At 43.3% G+C, this 27360-nt stretch overlaps 1 protein-coding gene across 1 annotated transcript; it reads right to left on the bottom strand.

The window, feature by feature from the left end:
- Positions 1-1720: 1720 nt before the first annotated feature.
- MEX3C (mex-3 RNA binding family member C) lies at positions 1721-26859 on the bottom strand (the record flags this gene model as incomplete). The annotated part of the gene is made up of 2 exons (XM_083882555.1): positions 1721-4926; positions 26271-26859. The coding sequence occupies 2 exons, from the start codon at positions 26857-26859 to the stop codon at positions 3701-3703; spliced, it is 1815 nt and encodes a 604-aa protein (XP_083738681.1). The 3' UTR covers positions 1721-3700.
- Positions 26860-27360: the final 501 nt, after the last annotated feature.

The following is a 27360-nucleotide window of genomic DNA, read 5'->3' as shown; positions in this document are numbered from 1 at the left end:
GAAAATATGACTCCCTTCCCTCCAAATTATTATAATTTTGAAATTAAGGGGCTTTCAGGCAAAGATATGGGAAAAGGAATAACACTTCTTTACTTATATATATGCACGTATAACAAGGCAAACAAACAACAATGGCAGCAACAACAAACAAAACCAGAAACCCAATAACAGCTTTCACTCAGCTGTCAAGGACTTTCCCCTTTGGTGTAGTTGTGGTCACAGCCAGCAGGGGCGCTGTTGACTCCCAGCTAAGCAGGGCAGGTGCGATGATTCCCCACAGCTGCAGTGGGCACTTTGGTGCGAGCTCGGGTACCACGTGGTAATGGCAGACTTGACCGAGACAGGAAGGGATGGAAGCTCAGCCATACCTCCACACAGTAATGGCAGGTGAGCTGGTGGAAGAGATAGAAAAGAGGCTTCCTTTACAAACCCCCAGGGGCAGTCTCAATGCCTCTCCAGATGGTGAAATGGGCTGTAGCAGGAACCTTGGAAGCAGCAAGATGGAATGGCAAAGTCAAGCAGACCCGGAGTGACAAAGTGTAGCAGAGACTCCAGGTTAAAATGTAGCAAGGAGCCCTGAAGCAGCAGCAGAGAACAGTGGGGCTGAGCAGGGAATCACTCCCCTGGGTAGCTCACCAGTGATGGCTGGTCCCAGGGTCGGGCTGTGCAGAGGGGGCGGCCCTGGCAAGGGCTCTCAGGTCCCGGCGTGGCATGCACTGGCTCTGGACTCCCAAGCAGCAGAGAAGCAAGCCAGTAACCTCCAGTCACAGTGCCGAAGGAAAAGAAAAAAAACGGGCAAAACCCACACGGCAACAGTATCTCTTGTCAGAGGGATCACGCCGTGTGGCCACTGAGACAAATCACCCTACTGGAAGGAAGCAACCCCCTTTGCCCCCAACTCTCACAGGAATCCTGGGCTCTCACCCATCACGATACTCAGGGAGCTGGGGGGGGGAGGGGGGAGGCAGCGACCACCCTGGACACAAAACAAAAAACAAAAACAAACCCCAAAATGGATATGGGATAAAAAGAACATCCCTAAGACACCAACCCTCTGGACTCCGGTGATTTATGAGCATGAGGCGGGGGAAAATTCCTTTTCCATTGCAGATGTGGTGCCCTGTTTGAGCAGGAATGGGTACAACAGAATGCCTCAGTGCCCACTCACTCTGGGTCTGGGGCTTCACTGGTAGCTGTGGCAGGCTGGAGGGCACCGATGCATAAGTTGTGTATCCTAAGGTACTAGACTAATAACTGTAATCTGAAAGATGATACTTCCCCTCCACCCCCAAACAGCTTCCTATATATACAGAAACATCAACTCCTCAAATTCTCTGTGACCAAGATGTTCCTGCTCAGTTCCAGTCCCTCCATAAGCCGCCTTAAAGCAGTTTTAGCTCCATACCTCTCCAGAGAGCTTTTTAGATGCTCCCTCCTGGTACTTAGCAAGTATTTTGTAACTGGTGGCTGGTCATTGTTGAGGCCAATGTAAAAGCATTGGATAGCACACTGGTATTTGCCTTTAGAGCACTGAGAAACTATATACCAGCACATGATGCACGTTTAAATCCTCTGATACAACCACGTGGCTGTAGGCATGGAATAAATCCATATCACAAAGCTAAAGCTGGCCCAAAATGTCTTAGTCTGAGCACCTCTGTGCTGCCCCAGGGGCTGAAGGATGACCCCATGTCAGACCCCTGCCCACGCTGTTGCTATTTTCATGTCGATGGGGGTACTGGAATGACCCAAGGGACACAAGGCTGGGTTCTGCCACAGGGTGATGGCTATGAGCCCTGCACATGAAATACTAAGCACCAAAAATGCCCCTGGTTGGGTGGGGGATATCAGCCAGCCCCTGCCTGCCTATGCCGCTCCAAGTGACAACTATGAAGAGAGCAAAATATTCAAGTTAATGGAAACAAGTCTTTATTAAGTAACTTTTAATATCAGAAAAATAAAACTCTTTACAGCAAATATATAATATCATTATAAGTTTAAGGCCCTTTTATGATAAAATATATAGTTTTTAAACTTTACCAAAATTGAATTTATAATCCCTATGACCTCCCTACATATACATAACAAAGAGTGTAGCAAAATTAGCAAATACTAAGCTAGATCAATAGTTTATCAGTTTTAGATCAATAGTTTATCAGTTTATTCTTAGTTTGTGGTTTATAGAAGTGGTACACGCAGCTGATGTCTGTTGATTCCTTGGCTTATTAGTTGCAGTGTACAATGCAATAAAACAAAATACACGCTCAGCGAACATTTGTTCGCATCTATAAGACTGCAGCTAGAGATCAGATTTTAATACTGACATGTAACTATCCTACAAGCAATTACAGTATTAAAGTTATGCAGTATATAATATGCCTTCAAGGCAACTCCTAGTCGTAAACTTTTATACGAAATGTAACTTTTCAAGTGGAAATAAAATTTTCTGCATATTTACTAGTTTAATACACAATTTCTTCTTTTTGTTACACTGAGAAAAAGATTGTCTTGGGAAAATAATACTTTTAAAAAGAGGAAAAAACTACATCAGAACTCTACTTTTGTGTCTTTTGTTTTTGCTGTTTTAATACATGTCAGCACAGAATTGGGAATGTACTGAGGATGAAACAGCTAGAAACATCCACAGGTTGAAATGTAAGAAGCTCATTCAAGAGACTTTTTTTTTGGAAAGACAGTTTTGAAATGAAGTAAACTGATTACAGGGCAACTGTCACAGCTACTGTCATGAATACAAGGGCATTTACACAACTCCCCCTTTTTCCTTTTTCTTACTAAAAATATATATTTATGTGCAAGACACGAATTGAACATAAAAATGCTTCACATTTTGAACTATATACCCTCTAAAAAGGTAAAGAACAGCTTGATCAGACTAATGAACAGAATGTCAGCATCATCACTCTAAGTCAAAGTATGTGCATCCCAAAGCCTTTACTGTAACTGGATGAAGCCAGCCAGACTTTTTCCACATTACACTAACAAAAGCAGTGGTAGGAATTCCCAAATTGAGACATTCCTGATCCTCTGGACATACTGTCCTCATCAAGGACAAAATGGAGGTGCATCTGGCAACTTCTCTCTTCCCACCTCACTGTCATTTATTATCTGAACCTGCCAATAACACAATCCATTTCAATAAATCAAACTATGCTTTAAAAGATATTTGCAATGCTGAAGAATTAGGCATAAGTTGTCACATAAAGCAAAAAATATTTCCTCAAAACTGGTAGAAGATAGCATTGAAAGTGTTTGATATATTGATAATACCACACATCCTCCGTAGCAGAGAAGTACTTTTGCATTTAGGCAACAAGGTTCATTGCTGCCAGCTCACAGAAGCCAAACAATTAACAGAGATCCTTTAGAAAAGCCTGGAAATTTTGAGGTTTTTTTCAGTTGTGTAATTTATAAAAACTTGCCCTCACTGTGCCATAACATTACACCAGATGTATCTCTGCTAAACATGCCATCTGCTTACACTGAACCAGAGACCACTTAAGTTTAGCGTTACCATAGCAGCCTTTTGAGAAAGTAAAAATTTATTAATAACTTCAGCCTAATTCCAAGAAAGTCCAACAGTCAGAATTCATTAGAAAGTTTACTAGAGGGTACCATTACATCCATGCCTTTAAGAGTCTTTAAAAGTCCACATATAATAATATCTCTATAATATCTCTATTTAAGAGTGAATTTGAATTGCCTGAGTAACAGGTGTCTGGCAAACAGGACACGATGGGACTTCCTTTTCACAGATTTTGTTGGCACACTCCAGGCAGAAGAGATTGTGACCACAGGGAACCAGGGCCGCAATGACTTGTTTCTCGAAGCACATCACGCAGTCATGCTTCCGTCTCGACTCAGGGGGTGAGCTGGACGTGGAGCCACTATTGGAAGATGAATAGCTGTTGGTGCCATTGGAGAATGCAGGGATGTAGATGGGAAGGCCTACTTGGTGGCCAGTGTTAGGTGGGTCACTACTCACTCTCCCAGCCAGCGGGTGATCCAGGCTTTCTGGAAATGTGGGTGACAGGCAAGGAGTAGATGGCTGTCTCCCTCGGCATTGAGGCTTGGCATTGCTAGCAGGGTCACTACCAAAGCCAGGGAGAGGGTTTACAGGTTGAAAAGGAGTCCAAATGGTTTGGGAAGGCATTGATAAGGAGTCATACACAGGAGAGTCAACCGTGAGGTCTTCTGTGCCCACTGAAGGCAACGTTTCTCCAAACCAAAAGTTGCCTGTGCTGAACGGACTTGTTGGGCTGAAGTCAGCCAATCTATTGCTTCCAAAACAGGAATCTGTGGAACTACTTCCCAAGGAGCTGGAGCTGTCATTCCTATAATTAGAAATCATTGTGGTGCAGCTAAGAGGGATGGGATTAGAAGCAAGCCATGCAGACCTGAGAGTGTCTCTTTCAAAGCTCACATCTGTACCATTGTAGTGGAAATCATTGTCTTTATTCAGCTTGATGTAGTTCCCAGTACGCATGGCTATATGCATCTCTATCTCCTCACGTGCACAGTTGACATTTTCAGGCATTCCTGTGACTTCGAAGACCGGCTCCTTGTCCCTGCTGGGGGTGACTATGTAGGTATGGGTCTGCTGCTGAATTCTTTTGATTGTAGCTCCTTTTGGTCCAACCACCAGCCCAACTACACGGTAAGGCACCCTGACTTGGACTGTCATCTGACCTGGCAGGTTAGGGGTACATGGCAGGCCTCCCAGGACAGGACCGCTCTTGTTGCGTGATGCTCTGATCATGGAGAAGTGCTCAGCAGCTGAGAGAATTTCCCTTTTAGCCATGGCTACGTCCTCCTTTCTCCCAGTGACAACAAAGACAGGTTCTTCTCCACGAACAGGGGTTTTAATGTAAGTATTTGTCTTGGCCCTTAGTGCTTTTATTTTGCAACCTGTTTAAAGGAAACATGCACAAGTTTAGCAAGCCACCTATTTTAAGCTGTTTGAGAGTTTCAAGAAACCATAGGGTGAAACCAGAAGCAGCTGTTTGCATCACTGCAAGCCACATCAGCAAAAGCAGTAACAACTTATACCTATTATTTGCAAACAGGCCTCTGATACTTATAGCCACAAACTATTTTAGCAATGTTTCTTGGTCTGGTTTAGCCCAGCAACTCCTCAATTGCTACTAGATGGTGAATAAACATGAATGACTTTTTCCTCTGTCAGCCACCTTTGTGATTATCCCATACATACTGGTAAGATTTTTTTTTTTTTTCTATTGATTGGCCAATTATTAGCCAATAATCTGCTGCCACACATATTGTTTTAATTTTCACAACAAAGACTAATTAAACTGTATCACACATCCTGCCGGAATGCAGACAATTTTATCCAGTCATATAGTGACACACAATCCCACAGAACTACACCTTAAAACTTCTTATTACCTTTATAACTACTTCTATATCTTAACTTTAAAACCTTAAAACTCTCCACTACCTAGCTTAACATGTTTCTATCTAAACTACAAATCCACATTCTTGCTTATGGTCTCTAAAGCTGGAAGCCTTTTCTAAGGCCTCAAGTCGAACCCTGTATTCTCTGCTGTATTTGGGCCTGCATGCATGACGTTCTGAGAATTTTCTGTGCCTTGATTTCCCATAGGTATACTTCAGTTATTTCTAAGATCCTGCAAAAGGAGTAAAGGTTCACACACAAGTTTGCTGATATATTAGCCTTCCACCAACAAGCATGACCTAAAAGCAAATTAAACATTTACAAGTGACAGAAGTGTCTGTATTGCAACCTGTGTAGGGTATAGATAAAACTGATTAATTGAGAACTCTTCTTTTGCTTCCTTTGATCATGTGAAAAACACGGTTCACTTTTGTTAAAATTTTAAAAGTTTAATAATAATTTTAAAAAAGACAATAAGAGACATATAGAGCAACAAGGGATTACAGACATCTGGGTACCTGACATTCCACACCAAGGCACACCGGCTAACAAAGGATCTTTCCTTTAAATATCATAGGTTATTGCATATTCATAAATTTTGGACATGATTTAAACATTTCTTTGAACTTTAAGTGTTTCTGTTTAATTTTAACTTTTCTCCCCCACCATTCTTTCTTGCAAATAAATCTTTCCAGTGGCTCCACAAAGTCACAAGTCCCTTTATAACGGAGGCAATAAATTCTTCCTTCTGGAGTTTCTTGGTGTCTTTGCTGTTATCTCATCCAGATAGGATGATGTGAGGAATTTCTTAATTGCCTCTCCCACTTCTCTTTGGACTAGTTACAAAAAGCATATGCTATAGCCTAAAAACTATATTTATCACACTACTAAAAGAGACTATATTAATACAGCATAACTTTCTAACATAACACATATAATATTCATGTTAATATTTGCAAAAGACAATTATATAATATGTATTTATAACAATCAGGAAGTGTTATTTAAAACTTTACTCTTCCCTGGGGGATGAAGAACCTATTCCTTGAACTGTCAAGAAGGAGTTAAAGCAGTTTGTTGCATGCAAATAAGGCTTACTATGTAATAGTATGTGCCTACATGGAATTTCTCTCATTCATTAACTGAGTAAATGCATTCTGAAATAAAAGCAAAAAGTTAATGAAATATTTGTCTTTGTTTTTTGGGAACTGAATTATAAAGTTTGCCATGACACAATGACAACAGGCTCTTTCCCAAGATGCTCAAGGCATTTTGAAAGGCATGGTACATACAGAAGGCCTTTTTACCCATGACAGGACCAGAAAAGCAGGCATTGCAAGATGAAGAGACACAAGCAGGTCCATGACATGCAAGACAGTCTACTGGATTCAGTCTTAATTGAATTTATCCTATTTTAAAACAAATTCAAAAGCATGTCACAGTAAATGTTATTTTATAGTGAACCTCATCCTGGAAAAATTATAAGTAACATTTTCAGATCAAATGTTTTAAGCATCATTTCACTTGCAGCAATTTATTCAACTTTTCCTTATTTACTTTAAGCATCTCATAACCATTTGGGTACTCAAAATAATCTCTCAAAATAGTGTTTTGTTAGTCCTTTGCACCCAAGGTATCACAAGCAATAAATTGTACAGTTACAAAACCACACAAAGATGCACTTTATTCAGTACTATCTACTAATAAAAAGAAAGTAGCAAACATGCAGATGCTGGTTGGAATAGAGGAGAGGAACAGCTGCTTCTTGAAGGGCCCCTGCACATAGCAAGGACAAAGGCTCAACACAACAGCCCTTTGTTTTCATGACACAGCTGGAAAGAAAGTTCATTAATCTTCAATAGCTAGTGAGGGCTGAGAGGCCCTACCTCTCCCAGAAAGCACACGGAGGAGCACAGGAGGGCTCCCGCAAGAGAGGGTGTGAGGCACAGACAGATCTGTGCAAAGGAGAGGATGCAGACCAGAGAGCCAAACACGTAGATCAAAAAGAGCAGCATCAGCAGGAGAACAAACCCATAAGCCTCAACCTCCTACTACAGTCCACTGAAAATGCACTAGTGCTCTACTAGATTAAAAAAAAATATAGGAAAACAGACATGAGATGCCTTACAGAGGTGGCAAAGAACACATCCTTTGAAGCCAAGGCCATTTCCCTACATGTACCAGAGAACAGCATCCCACTTTGGCAATTTACCTTTACTCCTTCCATGTCTTTGTTTGCATTTCTCCCTGTAGTAAATCTGCTTGCCCCCTCCATTCCCATTTCCTTTCCAGTTACTCAGAAAATATAGTGGGCTCAAACATTAAACCCAAAGGATCTGTAAAATGGTGCCACTGAATTTTTTACACTCTTTGCTGGAACACCTAAACCCAAAGTCAGTCTCCTGATGTGCATCAATTATTCTCCAATATACGCAGATTACTTTAATTTACTCCATTACACCCAAGTATATATCCTTATTTCCTGAAAAATTACAGAGGCAACACTTAAAGAATACTAGAGGCATTTAGACATAGACATCTAAATAGCAATATAATTCTATATTATATATCACAGTTCAGAGCCCACCTAATTCCAGATTCCAAACAGCCTTACCTAGTCCTAAAGCTTACATTTTAGAGAAGATTTTCCTGATATTTTAGAAATTCAAATTAAGTTAGAATTATGAACTTTCAACTCCATTCCCTGGAAATTCCCAGGTTGCTTTGCCAGTGTCACATTTCCAAACCACTCCAGTATAAAGAAAAGCCTTCTTGCCTTTCTTCCTCAGGCTGCAGAACAGCACAGACCAAGATGGGTAGAGATTTGCTTTTAAGGTGAGTCACATACCTAAAAAGCAGAGGCCAAACACTGCCTCAAATCCCTGTAGCAACAAAACAAGACTTTTAAACATCAGAAAATTGGCTTCAGTGAAAAGCTGACTCCCCAGAATATCAAGATCAACTCTCTATCTGAAAAGTTAGAAAAAACTGAAGAAAGTCACCACATATAAAACAAAGTATTTCTGAATGAGTCAGTCTAAATACTCACTGGATTTTGTCTACAAGGAGTGCTGGAAACCCCCACAAAAGACTCATGTCAAAATACAAGGTCAGTAGCCCATTATACCACTCCAGCTGAATCACCTGTTTGCTTTTATTCAGCTGCTTTGGTTTCCCACACTCCTCCATTAGACACTACTGAGGCAATGCTGCAAAGCACAGCTGATCCCATTCCCTCTCCACCAATTCTGCAGCCACAATGACAAGTTCTGCCAGCTATGAAATCACATGGCCAAAGGATAAATCAAGAAGTTTCTGTATCTAAACTCAGGAGACTGGAAAAGACAAAGGGGAATAAAAAATATATCACTCACACTTTTGCAATAAATAAGATTTTTGTAACCAAGATTTTGAAGTACATAGAAAAAATCCTGAAAAGGGGACTTCTAGACCAGAAATTTCATTTAATCAAACATTTTCAAGTGATTTTAGTTTAGTGTGATAACAGAAGTCTATTCAATACCAGTTACCATCCTTCGTTCAGCAGTATAAGCATTCCTAAGCAGCACATTCAGCCATAAGTACATACAGACACAGTTAAAACAAAAACTTGTGGAGGCCCCTGCCTCTGAAGAGGACATTGAAAGGGTCATGCACCCTGCACTCCCTTGGAGAGCAGACAGTGCATGAGCCCCCCCCCAACTATGGATTGGCTACCCCAGTTCTGTTCCCTGGTTGGTCAGTTCTGTATCCTTCCCCTAATTGGTCCAAGTTTCGATCCCCTAATTTGTTTATTAATGTTCTCCCTGATTGGTCCGTTTCCTCAGTTTCTAACCCCATTGGCTGTTGGTAAAACCCCACCCCCTTTGGTAGGTGCATAAAACCCTGACAGCCGAGCCCTTCGGGGTCTTTGGCTCGTCGGCAGAGATGAAGTAAAGAAGCCTCCCGAAGACCATCCCTGGCTCCTGTGTTTCCTTCTGCGCCACTTGGGATCACCCCCTCAGGAAGAGCAGCCTCCAACAGCTAGAGCCTTGTCCGGACTGATAGTCTTGGACTTCACAAAAGAGCTGAAATCTGCCGAGGCGCCCTGCACTACCTGGGCTGAGGCTGCCTTACTCAAGGCAACTCGCTAAGGAAGGTCGCTGCCCTCAGAAGAGCTAGCCAGAGGCAGAGGCGGGTGGCGATAAAAACCTTTCGGTTTGCTTTCATTTAGGCAAAGATTTAGTGCTTGCCTGCCCAGGCATCTGACAAGGAGCCAAGCCTGAGCCAAGTTCTGTAGGCAGTGCTCACCCTGTGCTGGCTGATCTGTATCATTCTTCTCAAGCCTTCTCCCCATTTTTTTCCCCTTAAGAGGATTATTCGACCATACATTTTAACCACACAATGAACATTATACTCCTCAAGAAACTTAAAGGTAGCTCTAAAGGAATAGTTTACCTCATACACTGCCAATTTGAAATAATTAAATACTTCCTAATTAAAATGAGATGATAGGAAGACATTATTTTTTTCCCCTTGAAATGAGAGTTAAGCTTAGCAGCAGTTAAGCTTAGCACCTGCAGTCCTCATGCATCACACAGCAACAACCAGCTCAGCCCTCATTCCCCCTTTCATCATCACTAACAGGATGAGATACATCAAACCCAGTCTCAGGCCATTCAATCCATGAGGGGAAACTCCCCAATGGAGCCAGCAGAGCCAAGTGACCGCAGTGGGAACCCTGTGCACACCTGCTTCACACCACACCAGCTGAGCTGCTTCCATGAGCCAAGAACCACCCCAAAAAAGCATTCCAGACCTGTTCTGCACAGCCATGGAGAAATGTAACCTTTCCCCCATTTCTTTCTTCTGCTGAATTCACGTCCATGTCACACAATGGGAATGGGACAAGGATCAATTTATAGATGAGGTTCCCTTTGTTGTGTGGTATCCCCTCTCTCACCATGGGACAGAAATCCTTAATCCTTCCAATTATCAACAGTAGCAAAATGCAACCTGTCACAGCAGGGACACATACCTTATACCCTCTTGCCAAGTGCTGCAAAACTGGGGTTCAGGCACACACAGGAACTTAAACCTTCTTACCATCATGTCTGTTTAACTTTGCCTCCCCAATTACGGAGAGCTTTAGGAAAAAAAAAAAAAAAAACTGAAAGAAATTTATCCAAATAGAAGCCTGGAAGCCATGGTGTGTAGGAACATCTGTGGACGGCAGGGAGAAGGAACTCTGCAGACCTGAGATATTCTAGAAACACGTGGTTTTACTGCAGGGGTCGTGGGTAAAAAGGGCCTGGCCTTCAGCCACCAGCCTCGGCTGAAGCGAAGCCCCAAAGAGAAAAGGAAGGGAGAGAGGGTATGAGGTAAGGGAGGTAAAAAAGCTAAGAGGGGTAAGAGAGATAAGAGAGGTAAGAGCAAGAGAAAGGTCAGAGTAAGAGAGTGAGAACCTTATTACAATACATTATATCTCTTTTTGTGTTGAATATTCTAATTTACAGTGACCAACCGGCACAAGATACAAAACCTACAAACTGCATGCAGCCTATGAGAACTACTATATTACTATATCATCCTATATTCTAAAATCTAAAGACTACTTTTCTTATCTACTTTTTCCCTGATGCTTTAGCAGGGTGGAGAGGGGCTACATTCTTGGGTCCTTTTGTTTTCTGTCCTTCAACCTAACTCCAGCTAATCACCATCTTCCTGCCTGCCATGCCTACATCTCAAAACTGGCCTTCATTTCTATTTCACTCACAGGTTTTACATCTCCAGGATTTCTTACCAGGCAATCATATCCACAAGCCCTTCCTGTCCCATCTTTCCCAACAATGGTGGGTAAAAATTCAGTGAGCAGCCCCTGTGAACCACAATCAAATGAACACCAGTTTGTTTTCCTTCCCTGCTCCTGACAAGTAACTAGCTAAGGGGATCAAAACTGAGAATTTCCTGCAGCTCTTCAAACATACAAATCCTGTGTGAAGCCACCAGTGCTGCCTAGGCTGGAAAAGCAGCAAGCAGGGTGAAATAGTATTAGCACCAACTCATCTCTTAAACGGGAGGGAGGGCTGATGAGCAGCCCTGACCAAGTCTGGCATCCTTCAACTTATCCCCAGAGCAACCACAGATCTCACAGCTCATCAGCACTAAAGAGAAAGCCATAGTTTATGGGGATGCAGGAATTGTTTTATAGGTTTTAGCTATGAGTATAGTATAGTTTTTAATTGTAACTTTAGTGTAGTTTTAGTTACCCTATATGGGCCCCCTGTCCTGGAATTCTTTTCTTATCATAAGTTGATAAGGGTTTCTATGACAACTTTGGTCTCTGCCCAGAGACTGCTTCCCATTGGTCCTTTTCCCATGGCTCATCTTTTTTAATGTATCCTTTCTCCCTCTGTCCATCACCGAATTCTTATCTCCAAGGTCCAGAACCTTCCGAGAAGATTCGGCCAGCAGTTGACAGATTCCCTAGAGACCACTCCCCAATTTAACTCGGATTTGTCAGTGTTTAGGTAATTCAGTTGGCATTTGTTGCTTTGCTTTGTTTTATTGGTTTACAACTTGTATCCACCCCTTGAACTTGTCCTGGACAAAAACCCCCTGCAGCCCAGGTCCGGGGTCTCTCTGGAGGCATCGGACTGGAGGCAAAGGGGTTCCTCTGTGACCCCTCGAATAAACCTGTTTCCCGGATGTCTCTGAGGGTCCTCTCTTTCAAACCACGGCCATGACAGTGTAAGTCGAGGTGCTGTAGAGCCAAGAACTCACAAACCAGTTCTGTTGAGGCATATCAGAGCTGACCAGGTGGTCCAGCCGAACACCGGGCTGACCAGAGAAAGATACGCACCCCAACAATAGTTCACAGGAATATATTTTTCAGTAGCTTTGCAGTTATCTGATGAAAGACAATATTGTATTACAGCTTCCATTCTGAATACTGTCTTTAGCACTCTGACCACCATAATAAGCTGACACCAAGTAACAAGGCAGCAACAGAATAACTACTGACATCAACCCCAAACAATGAGCTGCTAGCAGAGCCATAGCTAATTTCTTGCCTAGAAAGCAAGGGCAAGGTCTGGGAAGTCCCTCCAGACCAGCAGGGGATAGCATAGCATTGCTAAGTGTGCTGAGGGGAACATGCAGGGATTTGTTTTATATTAGCCTGCAGGAGCTGCATATGGAAACAGCTTTAAAGGGAGAGTCTGTTAAGCCAGCACAGCCCTTCTTTCATTGCTAGGTTGCCACAAATTTTTAATCAGAAAGCAAGAACCCCTGTGACTATGTGCAAATCCTTTGTTACCTGACTGAAACACTGGATGGTAGTACCACAAGGCCAACAGCTGCTGGTCTGCAGAGCATAACACTGCACACCTGATTAACAAAGAAAGAAAAATTAATCTGCTTCATTAAGAATGACTGCTTGACATATTTCAGAAGAGCTGTTCATTTCCATGCTTCATTCTTTTGTTTAAACAGAACTCTTCCTCTCAGTTGTGAAAAAACTAAAAGTATTTCTACAGTTTGTGATTATACAGTACAAAAAAGATAAATGCCCCATTTATTAAGCAGAGATGAAGCTGCATTGGGAGACAAAATGAAAACCTATTCTAAATTGTTTAATGGTTAAACCTCCTTAAGCAGGCTGGCTACACAAGAAAATTAAAACCAGAACATTTGTGGCATTTCACTGGGTTATTAAGGCCATTTTAAATACTACCTGTTGTCTAGTCAGTTGATAGTGACTAGTTACTATCACCTTTCAACTAAGATCAATTAATTTCATCTTACACCTTATTTTAATTAATGGACTTGAAAATTTTAACTCTTGACAATTTTATTTTTTTTAACTGGCTGTTGAATATAATTAGTTGATTTAAGTAAGATGAAGATAGTAATTTCAAAGATGCTAGTCTACATTGTACTGAGTTTGTGTGGCCAGGTTTTGGTAGCCAGGGGGCTGCAGGGATGGCTTCTGTAAAAAGCTGCTAGAAACTTCCCCTATATCAGACAGAACCAATGCCAGCCAGCTCCAAGATGGACACACATGGGAACAGGTGGATTCTCAAAAAAAGGCTGTGACCCTGTAGGAAGCCTGCACTAGAACAGGATCCTGGCAGGGACCTGTGGAGAGAGGAGCCCACACTAGAGCAGGTTTCCTGGTAGGACTTGTGACCCTATGGGGAACCAACACTGGAGCAGGTTGTGCCTGAAGGACTGCACCCCATGAAAAGGGGGCCACACTGGAACAGTTAATTGAGAACTGTTGCTTGTGGGATGGACTTACATTAGAGAAGTTCATGAAGGACTGTCTCCCATGAAAGAGACCCCATGCAGGAACAGGGGAAGGACTCTTCTCCCTGAGCAGCAGCAGGAACATGTGATTGTTGGAAATGATATAACTTTCCTAATAATTTTTTCTAATTAATGCCTTTAATTAACTTTTAAATTGTTTTAATTAATCATAAGCAGTGTACTAATCATAAGAAGTTAAGCAGTGTAATTTTCCACTCTGGCCAGTACAGCTAATTTTCTTTTCACAGACTCTATTGTTAAAGTGTGATTATTAGATCACTGAAACTTTTAAGTTTTGCTAAACTAACCCTGATAAGTTTCAGAGAACAAAGCCTGGGAGAGTTAAAGGCTGGACACCTGGAATCCAGAATTTATAGTCCTTCAAGGACATGTTAGAGTAACCATGAGATAAAGAAGATACTAACAAAGACATTTCAGCCTGAGTGCTGGAGACTCTCTGTCTGGGAAAAAGATAATAAAAAGAGTGAAAAACATGGACTAATTGGCATGGGAAGCAAGAAATCAATAACCAATAGAAGACAGAATACTAATTAATGAAGAGAATGCAATTTAGAACCAATAAACATTTTTTTTTGTTTGCTAAAAATGTATAAATAAGTGAAAAGTTCTGAAAGTGGTGTATGTGGCTGAAGGTATCCACTATGCACCCTGGCCAGAATAAAGTAATGCCTATTCCCTAATACTAAAAGAAATAAGTGTTAGAGAGTTTCATTTATCCTGACATTTTTGGTGACATGATGAACTGACCGTTGTAGTGGTGGGTTTTTGATAAGTGATTCTCCCAATGGTTTGTTCCTGTTATCCCCCCAATATTGTTTGGTTTGTTTGGTTTTACCCCAGATTTTCCCCTGCCCCATTGTCCCTCACTCCCCCCTCCCTGCTGTGTCCCTGATTGGTTGGAAAAACTGTACCTACCCCGTTATCACCCAGTTTAAAAGTAGGCGCAGGACTCTGTTCTCGCTCTCTCTCTTGTAACACCCTTGGAGAATAAAGACATCTGAGAGAGCCTTCTCTGATTCTTGCTTCAAACCTAGACGCCAATGATATACAGGGACCATAGAGAGCAGAAGGCATCTCTGTTCTACACTGTCACTTAGACTGCTAGCAGTCCGAGGACAGCCACTCCTGACCAGTGTGGCCAGGGTGAGAGGTAACCATAGCTCCCTGGCCCCTGACATCAGACCGTAACTCCCATTCTCTCTCTCCCTGCAATGCTGAGGGAGGAGATAAGAGCCCAGGAAGGAGGGAGGGGTGGGAAGGTGTTTTTAAGGTCTTATTTTACTTCTCATTATCTTGCTCTGATTTTGTTAGTAATAAATTCAATTAATATCCCCAAGTTGAGTCTGTTTTGCCAGTGATGGTTATCTGTGAGTGATCTTTCCCTGCCCTTAACTCTTGAACCTTTCACTATATAATAATAAAAAAATAAGAGCATTTTATACGTAAAAGATTTTTCCTTGCCTCCTGGCCCATCAAAAACTCACCCCTGCAATCACAAGCTTTTAGTTACACTGCAGTGTCCTAGGGTGACTTTATGATGCTTGTATCCCCTATCATCTGTTTTGTTTATGCTGGATATTGAATTCTGCGCCCTTAAAACTAGATCCTAGAGCAAAGGGGGAGAGAAGAAGCACGCAGTTTGTCTGCAGAAACTGCACTTGCTCCCCCACATTCTTTCTCATGGACTGTGTTGTCTGCAGCACAGACAGCGGGAAAGAGCTCTCCTTTGCTTTCAGTTTGTTTTTTTAGCTAGCTAAGGCAGAAAAGTTCTCTGGACTGTGGCTTTTCTTTTTCTTGGAACTGATCAGCCCTGCTCTGGACCAAAAACCCAGAAAAACAGTGGAAGTTCACGCCTGTGGCCCCCCAGGGCCCGGGACACGGCATTTTCCAGCGCAGGAGGGACTGATAAGAGACTGAGCAAGCTGAGCTACACCCCATGAGAAGGACTCTCTCTGAATTTGCCATCTATTCAGAACAATAAGAGGTTCCATTGTTTAATATTATTCACTTTTTCATGTTTGTGAGTACTTTTCTTGTTAAATAAAAAGTTTTTTCCACTTTTCTTAAATGAGGTTTACCTCCTGAACCAGTTGGGAGAGAGGCCACTTGAATTTGCTTTCTAGAGGAGACCCCTTTGAGAAGTTCCTTCCCAAATCTGTCCCAAACCAGGACATGCAGTTGCCAAACCCCTGTGCCTGCCTGTGGAACATATCAAGATGGCTCTGTATTCGGTCTGGCTGAGCCAGAGTTCATTTCCCCAAAGTAGCCCTCACAGTGCTATGCTTTGCATTGAAAGCTAGAAAGATGTTGATAACACACCAGTGTTTTGGCTACTGCTGAGAAGCACTGGCACAGCATCAGTGCTGTCTCTCAACATTCCCCCCATTAGGGGCTGGGAGTGGGCAAGTTCCTGGGAGGGGACACAACTAGGCCAGCTGACCCAGATTAACCAAAGGGATATAAAAGCTAAGAAAAGGAGGAGGAAGGGGGGCATTCCTTACAATGTTTGCCTTCTGGAGCAACTGCTATACATGCTGAAGCCCTGCTTCCCAGTAAGTGGTCAGACATCACTTGCTTATGGGAAGTAGAAAATAATTTTTTTTTCCTCTTTGCTTGTGCACACAAAAGTTGTCACTTTTGCCTTAGTAAACCGCCTTATCTCAACCTACAAGTCATTTTCCATCTTTATTTCTCTCCCCTGCCCAGCTGGGAAGGAGGAGTGATAGAGTGGCTTGGTGGGCACCTGGTGTCCAGCCAAGGTCAACCCACCACACACTCACCTACAGTTTTGGGCACAGTTTTGGGCACCTCAATATAAGCTATTAAGCTATTAGAGAGTATCTGAAGGAGGGCAACAAAGATGGTGAAGAATCTGGAGGGGAAGCTATACAAGGAGCAGTTGAGGTCACTTGACTTGTTCAGCCTAGAAGAGACTGAGGGGAGACCTCATCACAGTCTACAACTTCCAGGGAAGTGGAGGGGCAGGCACAAATCTCTTCACTCTGGTAACCAGTGTCAGGACCCAGGGGAATGGCCCGAAGTTGTGTCAGGGGAGGTTTAGGTTGGATATTAAGAGAAGGTTTTTCACCCAGAGGGTGGCTGGGCACTGGAACAGGCTCCCCAGGGAAGTGGTAACAGCACCAAGCCTGACAGAATTCAGGAAGTGGTTTGACAATACTCTCAGGCACGTGGTGTGTTTTTTGGGGTTGTCCCATGCAGGGCCAGGAGCTGGACTTTGATGACCCTTGTGGGTAACTTTCAACTCAGGATATTCTATGATTCTATGTTATATATAGTGACCAAGACTGCTCCCATTATAATTCCATCACACCCATTTCTGAGGAGCAACTGACCACTTAGCATTAGTACATGTAAAAAAAACACAAAGCAAAGATGATACATGACTTTCTTACTTGTCATTATCCAGCTGGAGCTGTAGAAGTGTTTTTAGACAAGATACTTTCCAGACCAGCACTTCAAGCTCAAGTGCACCAGGTGCTGCAGCCACACAGGCTTTGCCTAGGTACCAGGACAGAGGAGTCTGGAGATCTCAAGTACTTTAACCAAGAGCTGAGGAATTGAGGCCGACCACTTGGCTTTGCCAGATCAAAGGAAGCAGGACTTAGTTTGACCCTATTGGTGCCAAGCTAAGACATGAGAAAAGAGGGCAGCTTTAAGAGTCTCTGATGATGTTGAGAAAACTTTCCAAGAGAAGGCTACTCAAAAGCTCTCAGGGATATTTCTCTCATCTAAAGAAAAAAGAGCCCTGGTTCACGAACCATGTAGAAACTCTTTATTAAAGATTTCTTAGGCATGTATTAATTTATCAATAGATAGATATCAATTTAGTACAGAATGAAGTAGTCAGCCTAGACACTGTTTCCTTCTATATATCAGTCCAGGACACTATCAAATCAGCAATCTCACAGGCAGAAGAATACTCCAATTCCCAAAACAGATGGCAACTCTGTAAACAAGGTCCATGGAGCAAAAAAAGCCAGAGGGCAGCAACTTGTATTATTAATTGCTTGCACTGCTGTAGCACCAGGACTAAGGTAGCAGCTGTTGAGCCAAATTAGGAAGGTACAATAGCAGAAAAGCAATAGTTATAAGAGGGAATACATCCAACAAATAACTACAGGAAAAAAGTTGTTTTGATTAGGAACATTGATCTACTGAATGAAGCAGATTTGTTTGAGCAACAGCTTTGGGAAAACTGACCTGCATGACAATATTAAAAAGAAACACTATTCATGCCATGCAGTAGATGGTCAATAAAGGAAGGTTGCAAAAGACAATGCAAATCTTCATTTACACCAAAACCTTGATTCAAAAATGCTGCTAGACCTGTGTTTTTATGGACAAAATCCCACAGTGTACTGTCAAAGGTAAAATAATCTAGAAGGTAAAAAGTAACAGATTCTGTGTCTGTTCAAAAGAGAAACAGAGAACCTGATGCAGACCTCAGAACTACTGACTTACACCAGTGAAGGAAACAGATCTCAGACACTGACAAAATCTCATGCTCTTAAAAGAATACATGAAAGAGAAAATTAAGACATTAAGGAGTAACTGAAATTGGAAACCAATGCTTGATTTAGAGCTCTTTGGCCTTTTCTTTTGATTAAATAAAAGTGTACTAGTGTTCAGCAACATTTTTTATTACAGGAAGTTTGCAACCTTATCCCTGGTAAAATTTTTGCCTGCAATGAGAAATTGGCCCTGTGGGATGGAAGCATTGCATCAAAACAAAATTTAAGATCTTTGAGATATCCACCACTTTGTTTATAACAAAGTTTCTTTTCTAGAAATTCAGATCACAGTGTACTAGAAGAGAGGGTAACAGGGGCTGAGACAGGGAAACACACAACATCTGCTGACTTTACTAACAGCTTAAAAGAATGCATCAGTTTTCTCATGCCAGACAGGTTAATCCAGTGCAGTTCAGAAGCACATTAATCAGGATTTCTTTTCTATGTGTATGCTATAAACATAAAAAAGAAAACCATACTCTTATAACATAGCAATTTTACAAGAAAATCAAAAGGACCAGACAATTAGAAATTGGTATTTTACCTTCCAAGATTTTTAATTTCAACTTCATTAAAAAATAATCTTATGATGCATTCATACATTAAAATCTACAGAATTTCTGGCAGACTACACAAAGTCTCCTGAGTGTGCACTGTGTTTGGTGTCTTTCCCACCCAAGAAGCCAGATAAGAACAGCATTTATGAGAAGGATTTACAATCCCAGCTGGAAAACCTGCACCTTTCTAACACACTTCACAACTTGAGTTGGATCTTTGCATAGGACAAATGACAAATAACATAACTGAAATCACATTTGTTACACGGTATCAGAGAAATAGGCCACTGAAAATTCAGCAGTAATTTCAAACTGTGCCAGGCCACAGTATGCTCACATGTTTCAGATCCTGGAGTTCCAGGCTCTAAGAATGACAAGACTTCAACTACCTAGAAAAATAGCTTTTCAACAAATAGCTCAAGTTTTATTTCAGCCTTTAGAACAAGCCATTTAATATAGCATTTAATAACTGGCTTGTTATAGAACATGCAAAAGAATAATCTGAAGTGTAATTGCCTTTTTCACTTAAGTTAGTTGAACCTGTGGTCTTTGTTGTCTGTGGCAACCAGTTGGCATCGAGATACATGACAACTTCTGTCCTACAAATTAAACTTATCCATGAAAGTAGAAATCTTAAGAAACCAGTTTAAAAAAAAAACCCCAAAAAACAACAAACATGCAATTCAGGTTAGTTAGCTATGCTTATGCTGACTATGCCTTACAGATAATTAATAACCAGTCAAGGCTATGTAAGTACTGTCAGTAATTCAGTAATACTATTATCACAACACATTGAGAGATAAAACCAGATATTCAGTATTTTTGAAAGGACTATAATTAATCCTCCCAAAGCTAAATACAGTACATAGATATCTTAACATAAGGTCTAGGATTATATTACTATTATTATATTTTATTATAATATATTTAGCTCTAGGATTGTTTTAGCACTTTTCCACTACCTAAGAGTGATAGCTATTGCTTTTATTTGGCTGTTCAGCTATGTTAGGTAGTTATCAGCTAGCAACTTATCAGAATTACGTTTGTTTCAATTTCTAGGATTATTTTAAGCAAAATAGTATTTTGCTCAAGAGCCCACGTTCAAAAACAAAGAACAAAAAAGAGTCCAAGATCATGAAATCTGCATAAAAGTGTTGCTATAGTTAAGCAGCTCCCAACTCCATGATGTTTTAGGGAGAAAACCCACTATTGTCAGTTTTATCGAGGATATAAACATGGAAAAATCACATTACTTGGATAGTCAAAACACTGGAATGCATTAAATACATTCCAGCAATCACTATCTGAAAACAGTCAATATACTCAGGGATGCAGCATCTCTACACGACAGACTTTGTCCCTTCCAGCATCTTTCAGGTTTTGTGTTTGTCTGTCCTAGGGTGACGTTATGATGTTTGTATCCCCAATTGTCTGTTGGGTTTATGCTGGATATTACACTCTGTACCTTTAATATTGGGTCTGAGAGCAAAGGGGAGGGAGAAGCAGGCAGTTTGTTTTCAGAAACCCTCCGCCTCCGGCTGGCCTTGAGAGTCGGAGTCAGCAACACACAGATGTGGGACAGAGAGGGCTTTATTTTTGTTTTTTCCCTTCTTTTAGTTAGTTAGTGTAGCTAGCTGAGGCATAGAAGCTTCATGGGGGTTTTTTCCTCCTTTTTCCCCCCCTTTTTGCCTTTCCTTGGAACTGTTCAAATCTCTCTGGACTGAGGACCTGGGGGAGCACCGGGGTGCTTGTACCTGGGACCCGCCAAGATCTCTCCTGCGCAGCAACTTTTCCCAGCGCCAGAGGGACTGAGAACAGAGCAACCACCTACAGGAGGGACTTCTTTTCTAAATTTGTCATCTCTCCAGAGCGGCACGAAGTTCTTGTCATCTGGTATTGTTCAATTTATTGTGCTGGGGAGTGCTTTGCCTGTTTAATAAACAGGTTTCTTTCCACTTCTCTCTGAGGAGGTCTTTCCCGAACTGGTTGGGGGAGGGAGGGCCCCTTAGGAAGTTTCCTCCCAAATTTGCCCTAAACCACTACAACTACCCCTCTTTTTGCATTATTCAAAAGACGTGTTAGTGTTTAAATGTCTTACTTCAAGTGCAAAGTGCAGGAGGCACTGAAGGCTTAGCATCACCAACTTTACATAGGGAAAAGTTTTCAGGTGATCCACAGAAGACTCACAAGTCCTTCACATAATTTAGAGATTAAAATAAAACCTAAGTTAGACTTCAGGAACCTTTTTAAGTCTGGATACATGCTTATTTAATTCCAGCTTTTCTCATGCAAACAAGGTCACCTCCTCAGCAACACAACTTTCTTGCTACCACTTCTCAAGAGCACTTTCTCTAACTTGATTTTATTTTTTTAAACCAATGCAACTTTGTGCATGTAGGATTTTTAGCTGCTGACAGCAAAGGAAGTAGCTTTTCTGCTCAGCATGATGACTGGCCAAGTTAGCAAAGGGTGGATTCAACGGCTAGTTCAAATTCATACAGGAAGCCTGTACACTGTCAGGAATGGAATCTAGTTTTCCTGGCTCCCAGTCAAATGCCTTTACAAGGACAAAAGGATACAAAAATCTTTTCCTTTGTTGTTCACCTTTGAGATTTTTCTACCTTAAGGACTACAAAGAAATATATTGCACTACCCCAACAAGTGCCTGTTAACTTCATTTTTCAGGGGGCAAGGGGAATAAGAAAAGGCTGAGAACATTTAAGATTAATAAAAATAACATTAAAAAAAAAAAGAAAAAAAAAAAAAAAAAGCACAAAAACCTGCCAGGTTTCAGAAATAATACATGACTTTTAAGGAGCACTTAACTGTTCATTAAATTCTTAAGCCTTTTCCAGTGATGTAAATGCTTCCAGCAGCAACACATTGAACTGCTGTCACAGTAACCCAGCAACTTCCAACATAGTTTCAAATATCAACCACAAGGTACATTTCAAGCACTCCACATGTTCTATAGCTGTTGCATCCCACATCTGTGCACAGTTACCAACAAAAATGCCCACACGAGACCCTAGGCTGCAGCAGAAGACATGCCCAGCAGGTCGAGGGAGGTGATTCTCCCCTTCTACTCTGCCCTTCTGAGACCCCACCTGGAGTACTGTGTCCAGGTCTGGGGTCCTCAGCACAAGAAAGACGTGGACCTGTTAAGAGTGGGTCCAGAGGTGGCCACAAAGATGATCAGAGGATTGGCACACCTCTCTCCTATGAAGACAGGCTGAGACATGGGGTTGTGCAGCATGAAGAGGAGAAGGCTTCAAAGAGACCTCATTGCAGCCTTCCAGTACCTAAAGGGGATTTATAAAAAGGAGGGAGAGGGACTTTTTATATGGGCAGATAGTGACAGGACAAAGGGGAATGGTTTTAAACTGAAAGAGGGCAGGTTTAGAGGAGATGTTAGGAAGAAATTCTTTACTCAAAGGGTGATGAAGCACTGGAACAAATTGTCCAGACAAGTTGTGGATGCCCCATCCCTGGAAGTGTTCAAAGTCAGGTTGGATGGGACCCTGAGCAACCTGATCTAGTGAAAGGTGTCCCTGCCCATGGCAAGGAAGGGTTGGAACTAGATGATTTTTAAGGTCCCTTCCAACCCAAACCACTCTGTTATTCTAATCTGGAATCCAGCAACCTAGAGCAGGGCTGTGGGAACACCACTGCACTGCCTTAAGTGCTATATTTGTTTCTAAAACACACACAATTGAAAAAAATGTTAAATGCGTGCACCATAAGGTCTTTGCTTGTTTACAGCTTGCTTAGGACTCAGAAGCTCCTTTGGTCTGATAAAGTGTCTAGAGATTCTCTTCCACTGTGCAAAAAATTGAATTTGGATAAAGAGTACTGTGGAATTCTGGTTATCATTACTTTTTCAGTTAGGACTTAGAAAAAACATGCTCTAAGACACAGCAGTGAGGCCTCAAGCAAAGCCTAGATCAAACTCATCATTCCTGGTATTTCACAGCTGATGTTTTTAGGCTGCAGACATTTCAAGTTATTTTTATACCTCAGAGAGCAACAGAAAGGATATAAACTTAATCTTTGTGGAAATCTATCAGAAGTAGCATTTCAGTCTCATCACCCTTACATAATTAGATATTAAAGTACTGCAATATAGAGGAGTCTGGCATAAAACTTATCTGAATTTGTTCAAGATAATCCTGGGAAGATCATGGAGCACATCCTCCTAGAAGCTATGCTAAGGCACATGGAGGACAAGGAAGTGATTCAGGACAGCCAGCACGGCTTTACCAAGGGCAAGTCCTGCCTGACCAACCTAGTGGTTTTCTATGATGACGTGACTACACCAGTGAACAAGGGAAGGGCTACAGATGTCATTTATCTGGACTTCTGTAAGGCCTGTGACACAGTCCCACACAACATCCTTCTCTCTAAATTGGAGAGAGATGGATTTGATTAGTTAGATGGATAAGAAATTGGTTGGACAGTTGCATCCAGAAGGTAGCGGTAAACAGCTCAGAGTCCCAATGGACACCAGTGAAAAGTGGTGTCCCTCAGGGGTCTGTGCTGGGACCAGTGTTATTTATTATCTTCATTAATGACAGACAAAGGGATTGAGTGCACCCTCAGCAAATTTGCAAATTACACCAATCTGAGTGGTGCTGTTGACACTCCTGAAGGATGGGATCCCATCCAAAGGGACCTGGACAAGCTTGAGAAGCGGGCCCATGAGAATCTCATGAGGTTCAACAGGACCAAGTGCAAGGTCCTGCACCTGGATCAGGGCAATCCAGGCTAGGGAATGAAGAGATCAAGGGCAGCCCTGCCAAGAAGGACTTAGTGCTGGTGGATGAGAGGCTGGACATGAGCCAGCAATGTGCACTTACAGCCCAGAAAGCCAATTGTATCCTGGGCTGCATCAAAAGCAGTGTGGGAAGCAAGGCAAGAGAGGTGATTCTGTCCCTGTCCTCTGCTCTCATGAAACCCCACCTGCAGTGCTACATACAGCTCTGGGGTCCCCCAGCACAGGAAGGACATCGACCTGTTGGAGTCCAGAGGAGGTCACCAAGATTATAGGGATGAAGCACCTCTCCTATGAGGAAAGGCTAAGAGAATTGGGATTGTTGAGCCTGAAAAAGAGAAGGCTTTGGGGTGACCTAATTGTCATCTTCCAGTACCTGAAGGGAGCCTACAAGAAAGATGGAAAGAGACTATTTACAAGAGCATGTAGTGACAGAACAAGGGGGGATGGATCCAAACTGAGAGTACGTTTAGATTAGATATTAGGAAGAAATTCTTTCCTGAGGGTGGTGAGGTACTGGAACAGGTTGCCCAGAGCAGCTGTGGATGCCCCATCCTTGGAAATGTTCAAGGCCAGGTTGGATGGGGTTTTGCGCAACCTGGTCTAGTGGAAAGTATGATAATGTAACCAGCTGGTTAGGATGTCTGCTAGGAAGAGACTATGCATCTTCATTTTTACAGAGAGCAGAATGATCTGTGAAGGATGCAGCTCTGATCAGCCTTGCTCAAGGCAGACCAAGCTGCACTACAACTGACAACACTTTGTGGGCTAGGGCACAGACACATGAAAAGCAAGTGGATGAGAAAGCAAGAGCCTCTAACCCAGGCAATGAACCCGCACAGTTCTGGACCATAAAAGGGGATGCAAGGACTAGTATGTCTTAAGACATTTGACAAATAGTTAGTGGAACTAATACAACTTACATAAGGCAGTCTTTAAGCATAAGTCTCCCATGAATGAGAATTTTGAAGGGCCTCCTTGCATAAAACTTTCATGCAAGTATATTTAGTAACAATTTTTTTAGCTCTCCCTCCACTCCTGCTCCTTCCTCTTTTGTAGCCCTAATTCTTTGTATTATAAAATCCCTCCCCATCAAGGCTAAATATTTTATCATAAGCCAAACAGTATGACACTTGATGAAAAAGCAGAAGCAGCAAATGAACCCTCAGGAGCAATGATCCTATTTTTATGCAAACCCCATTATCTTGTCTTTAAGTGACTCAAAGTACTGAAAAATATACTACAGAGAAAAACCCTGATCTGGTGGAGAATAAACATGGTAGCCTAATCAGTCCTTGAAGCCAAATAGTTTCTATTTCTCCTTTAAAGGACTGTAGAAATCATGGTTTTCAGCTCTGTTTTCCACCCACTCCCCTCTCCTCTGCCCACCATCCACAGTGACACATGAACAGTCTTAAGACATTGAAACATAACTTCTTGGAAAATAAATTTTCTGCTTGAACAGAACAGACTTGTCTGTATCAGAGGAAGCTACCTGCAAATTTCTGCTGCACAGCCTTCTATTCTCCTTTGACGTATACAGCAAAACCCTCACCCTTAACTGCTAAAAACCTAAAATAAATGTAGAAAGAGAAAACAAGTCCACCTAAGCATTGGTGCTTGGTGGGCCTTTCTTTAGTACTGCATTGGTTTAGACCAATCTTACTATTTCTTCCATACTCAAGGGAAAAAAAAACAATCCAAAGCCACACTGGTGTAGAGAGACCAGGCAGCATAACTAGTGGCTCATTATCAGAGCTCATCAGCAAATGAGACATATCACCCCCAAAACAATAAAAAATAACAGAAAGGGAAGAGACAGTGGCAACTTCATTGTCTGCATTTCCACACCTACACTTGACACTGCTCAGTGCTTCTCTCAATATATAAAAAGGGCTTTTAAAATTAGGTTCCCCACTAGAAAACTGGTGCAAAACACCTTTCTAACTCCTCCAAGCACCACTCCCACAAGACCATGAGAGGCACAAAATGAAGGTGACATCACTGATATGACCTCATCCTAATGACATAATAGAGACCCACCGACTGTAGCAACAGCAATCAACAGGAAGCCATAACCCGAACAGAAAGACAAGGGCTTTCACACAGAGGAGGGCCAGACATGGCTCTTTTCTCCATCTTGTTGACTCCTCAGGTCTTTGTAATCGGTGAGCACCATAAAAAGCTGTAGGAAGAGTGTCAGCCCATACCTTGCTCTCCAAGGCAAATTAAAGCCCTTCACTCAAAAATCTTTGTAAAACATAGTACTAAGTTCGTACAGTGAAAGGCAGCTTCTCACTAAAGACCACGAGCCAAGTGTCACTGAAGAGCAAAGCCTATGCCAACAACTACCTGTATGTTGCTAAGCTATCTACTGCATTTTACAGCTCAGATGAACAAAAATGGAAGGTCTGAGCTAATCCAGTCCTTGCTCTCACCTTCTCAAGTAGGGCTGACCTGGTGCCAGCATCCTATCCCTCATGGGGAAGCCGGGGTCTTGGGAGGGAGAGGTCGTCCCCAGGAGGCATAAAGCTACTACCGAGGCGAGGGGCTCTTGCAGCCGGCCCCGAAGGGGCACGCCCCAGGGACGTGCGGGGCCTGCCACAAATCCCGATGAAGGACAGCAGGCCCAGGCCGCCCCACACCCTGTCCAATCCTCCACTCACCCTGGCGGCCCACGATCTCAGCCACATGCTCAGAACTGGGCACGGGCACGCACTCGGTGGTGTTGACGCTCTTTCCGCGGAGCAGCGCCGTCTGCTCACCGCTGAGGCCCACCGCACCGCCACCACTCAGGCCGCCGCCGTAAGCGTGGGACAGCATTGCCGCCATCATGCCCTCAGGATCGTGCGCCCCCGCCGCTGCCTCCTGCTCATCGAGAGCGGGCGAGAGCAGGACGGATCCCAACGCCGGCAACAGCGGGAGCGGCTGAGAGGGCGAGGAAGACGTGGAGAGCAGCAGCAGCGCGGCCAGGTGGTCCTCTTCGTCCTCTTCTTCTTCCAGCTCCAGATTTCCCTCGCCCCTCGCCGCCGCCTCCCCCGCTCCGCCAAGCCTCGGCTCCCCGAGGGAGTCTGGCGGCAGCGCCAAGCCCGTCCGCTGCCGGGCCACCCCCATCACTCCGCTGCCTCCGGCGGGCAGGCCATGGTCGCGGAAGCCGAGGCCGGAGATGTGCTGCTGGAGCAGCGGCAGCGAGTGGGGGGGGAGGCGCGGCAGCTCGGCGGCACGGGAGGCCGCGGCGGCGCTGCTGCTCGGCATGGCGGGAGAGGCACCGCAGGCCGGGCAGGGCCTAGCGGCGCAGAGCCGCCATGCCGAGAGAAGCACGACCCAGGACCCAGGCCCCAGGGCCGCGCTCTCAACGCGCCTTTTGCCCCATAACTCTCCCCACAGCAGGACCACAGATAGCGATGGAATAGGGGAAGCAGCGGGGAGGAGGTGGTCCCACTCCGCGCTTGCTGAGTCGCCATTGGGCGGCAGAGCCGGTTCCTGGGCGGTGCCAGGGGTGAATGGGGCCTGCAGGATGTGGGGAGGCCCCGTCCTCGGCTCCGCCCGCGGCCCCGCCGCCTCAGCGCTTCGGTGAGTCCTGGGACGATGGGATGCTGTGAGTTAAGGTCCGGTGAGATGGGGTGAGCCCCAAAACAGACAAAAATAAAACTCAAAAGGCTCTGATGGACGTGGTGCCCTCTTTCCCCTCATACCCTCTGTTGTGTGTTTCCCCGCTGAGGTGAAGGCCCTGTGATTTGCCAGTTACCATCCCTA

Source organism: Zosterops lateralis, assembly GCF_965231275.1.
Source record: "Zosterops lateralis genome assembly, chromosome: W".
Classification (NCBI taxonomy): domain Eukaryota; kingdom Metazoa; phylum Chordata; class Aves; order Passeriformes; family Zosteropidae; genus Zosterops; species Zosterops lateralis.
The sequence above is the reverse complement of the archived record's forward strand: the minus strand, read 5'-3'. Positions and strand labels throughout refer to the sequence as shown.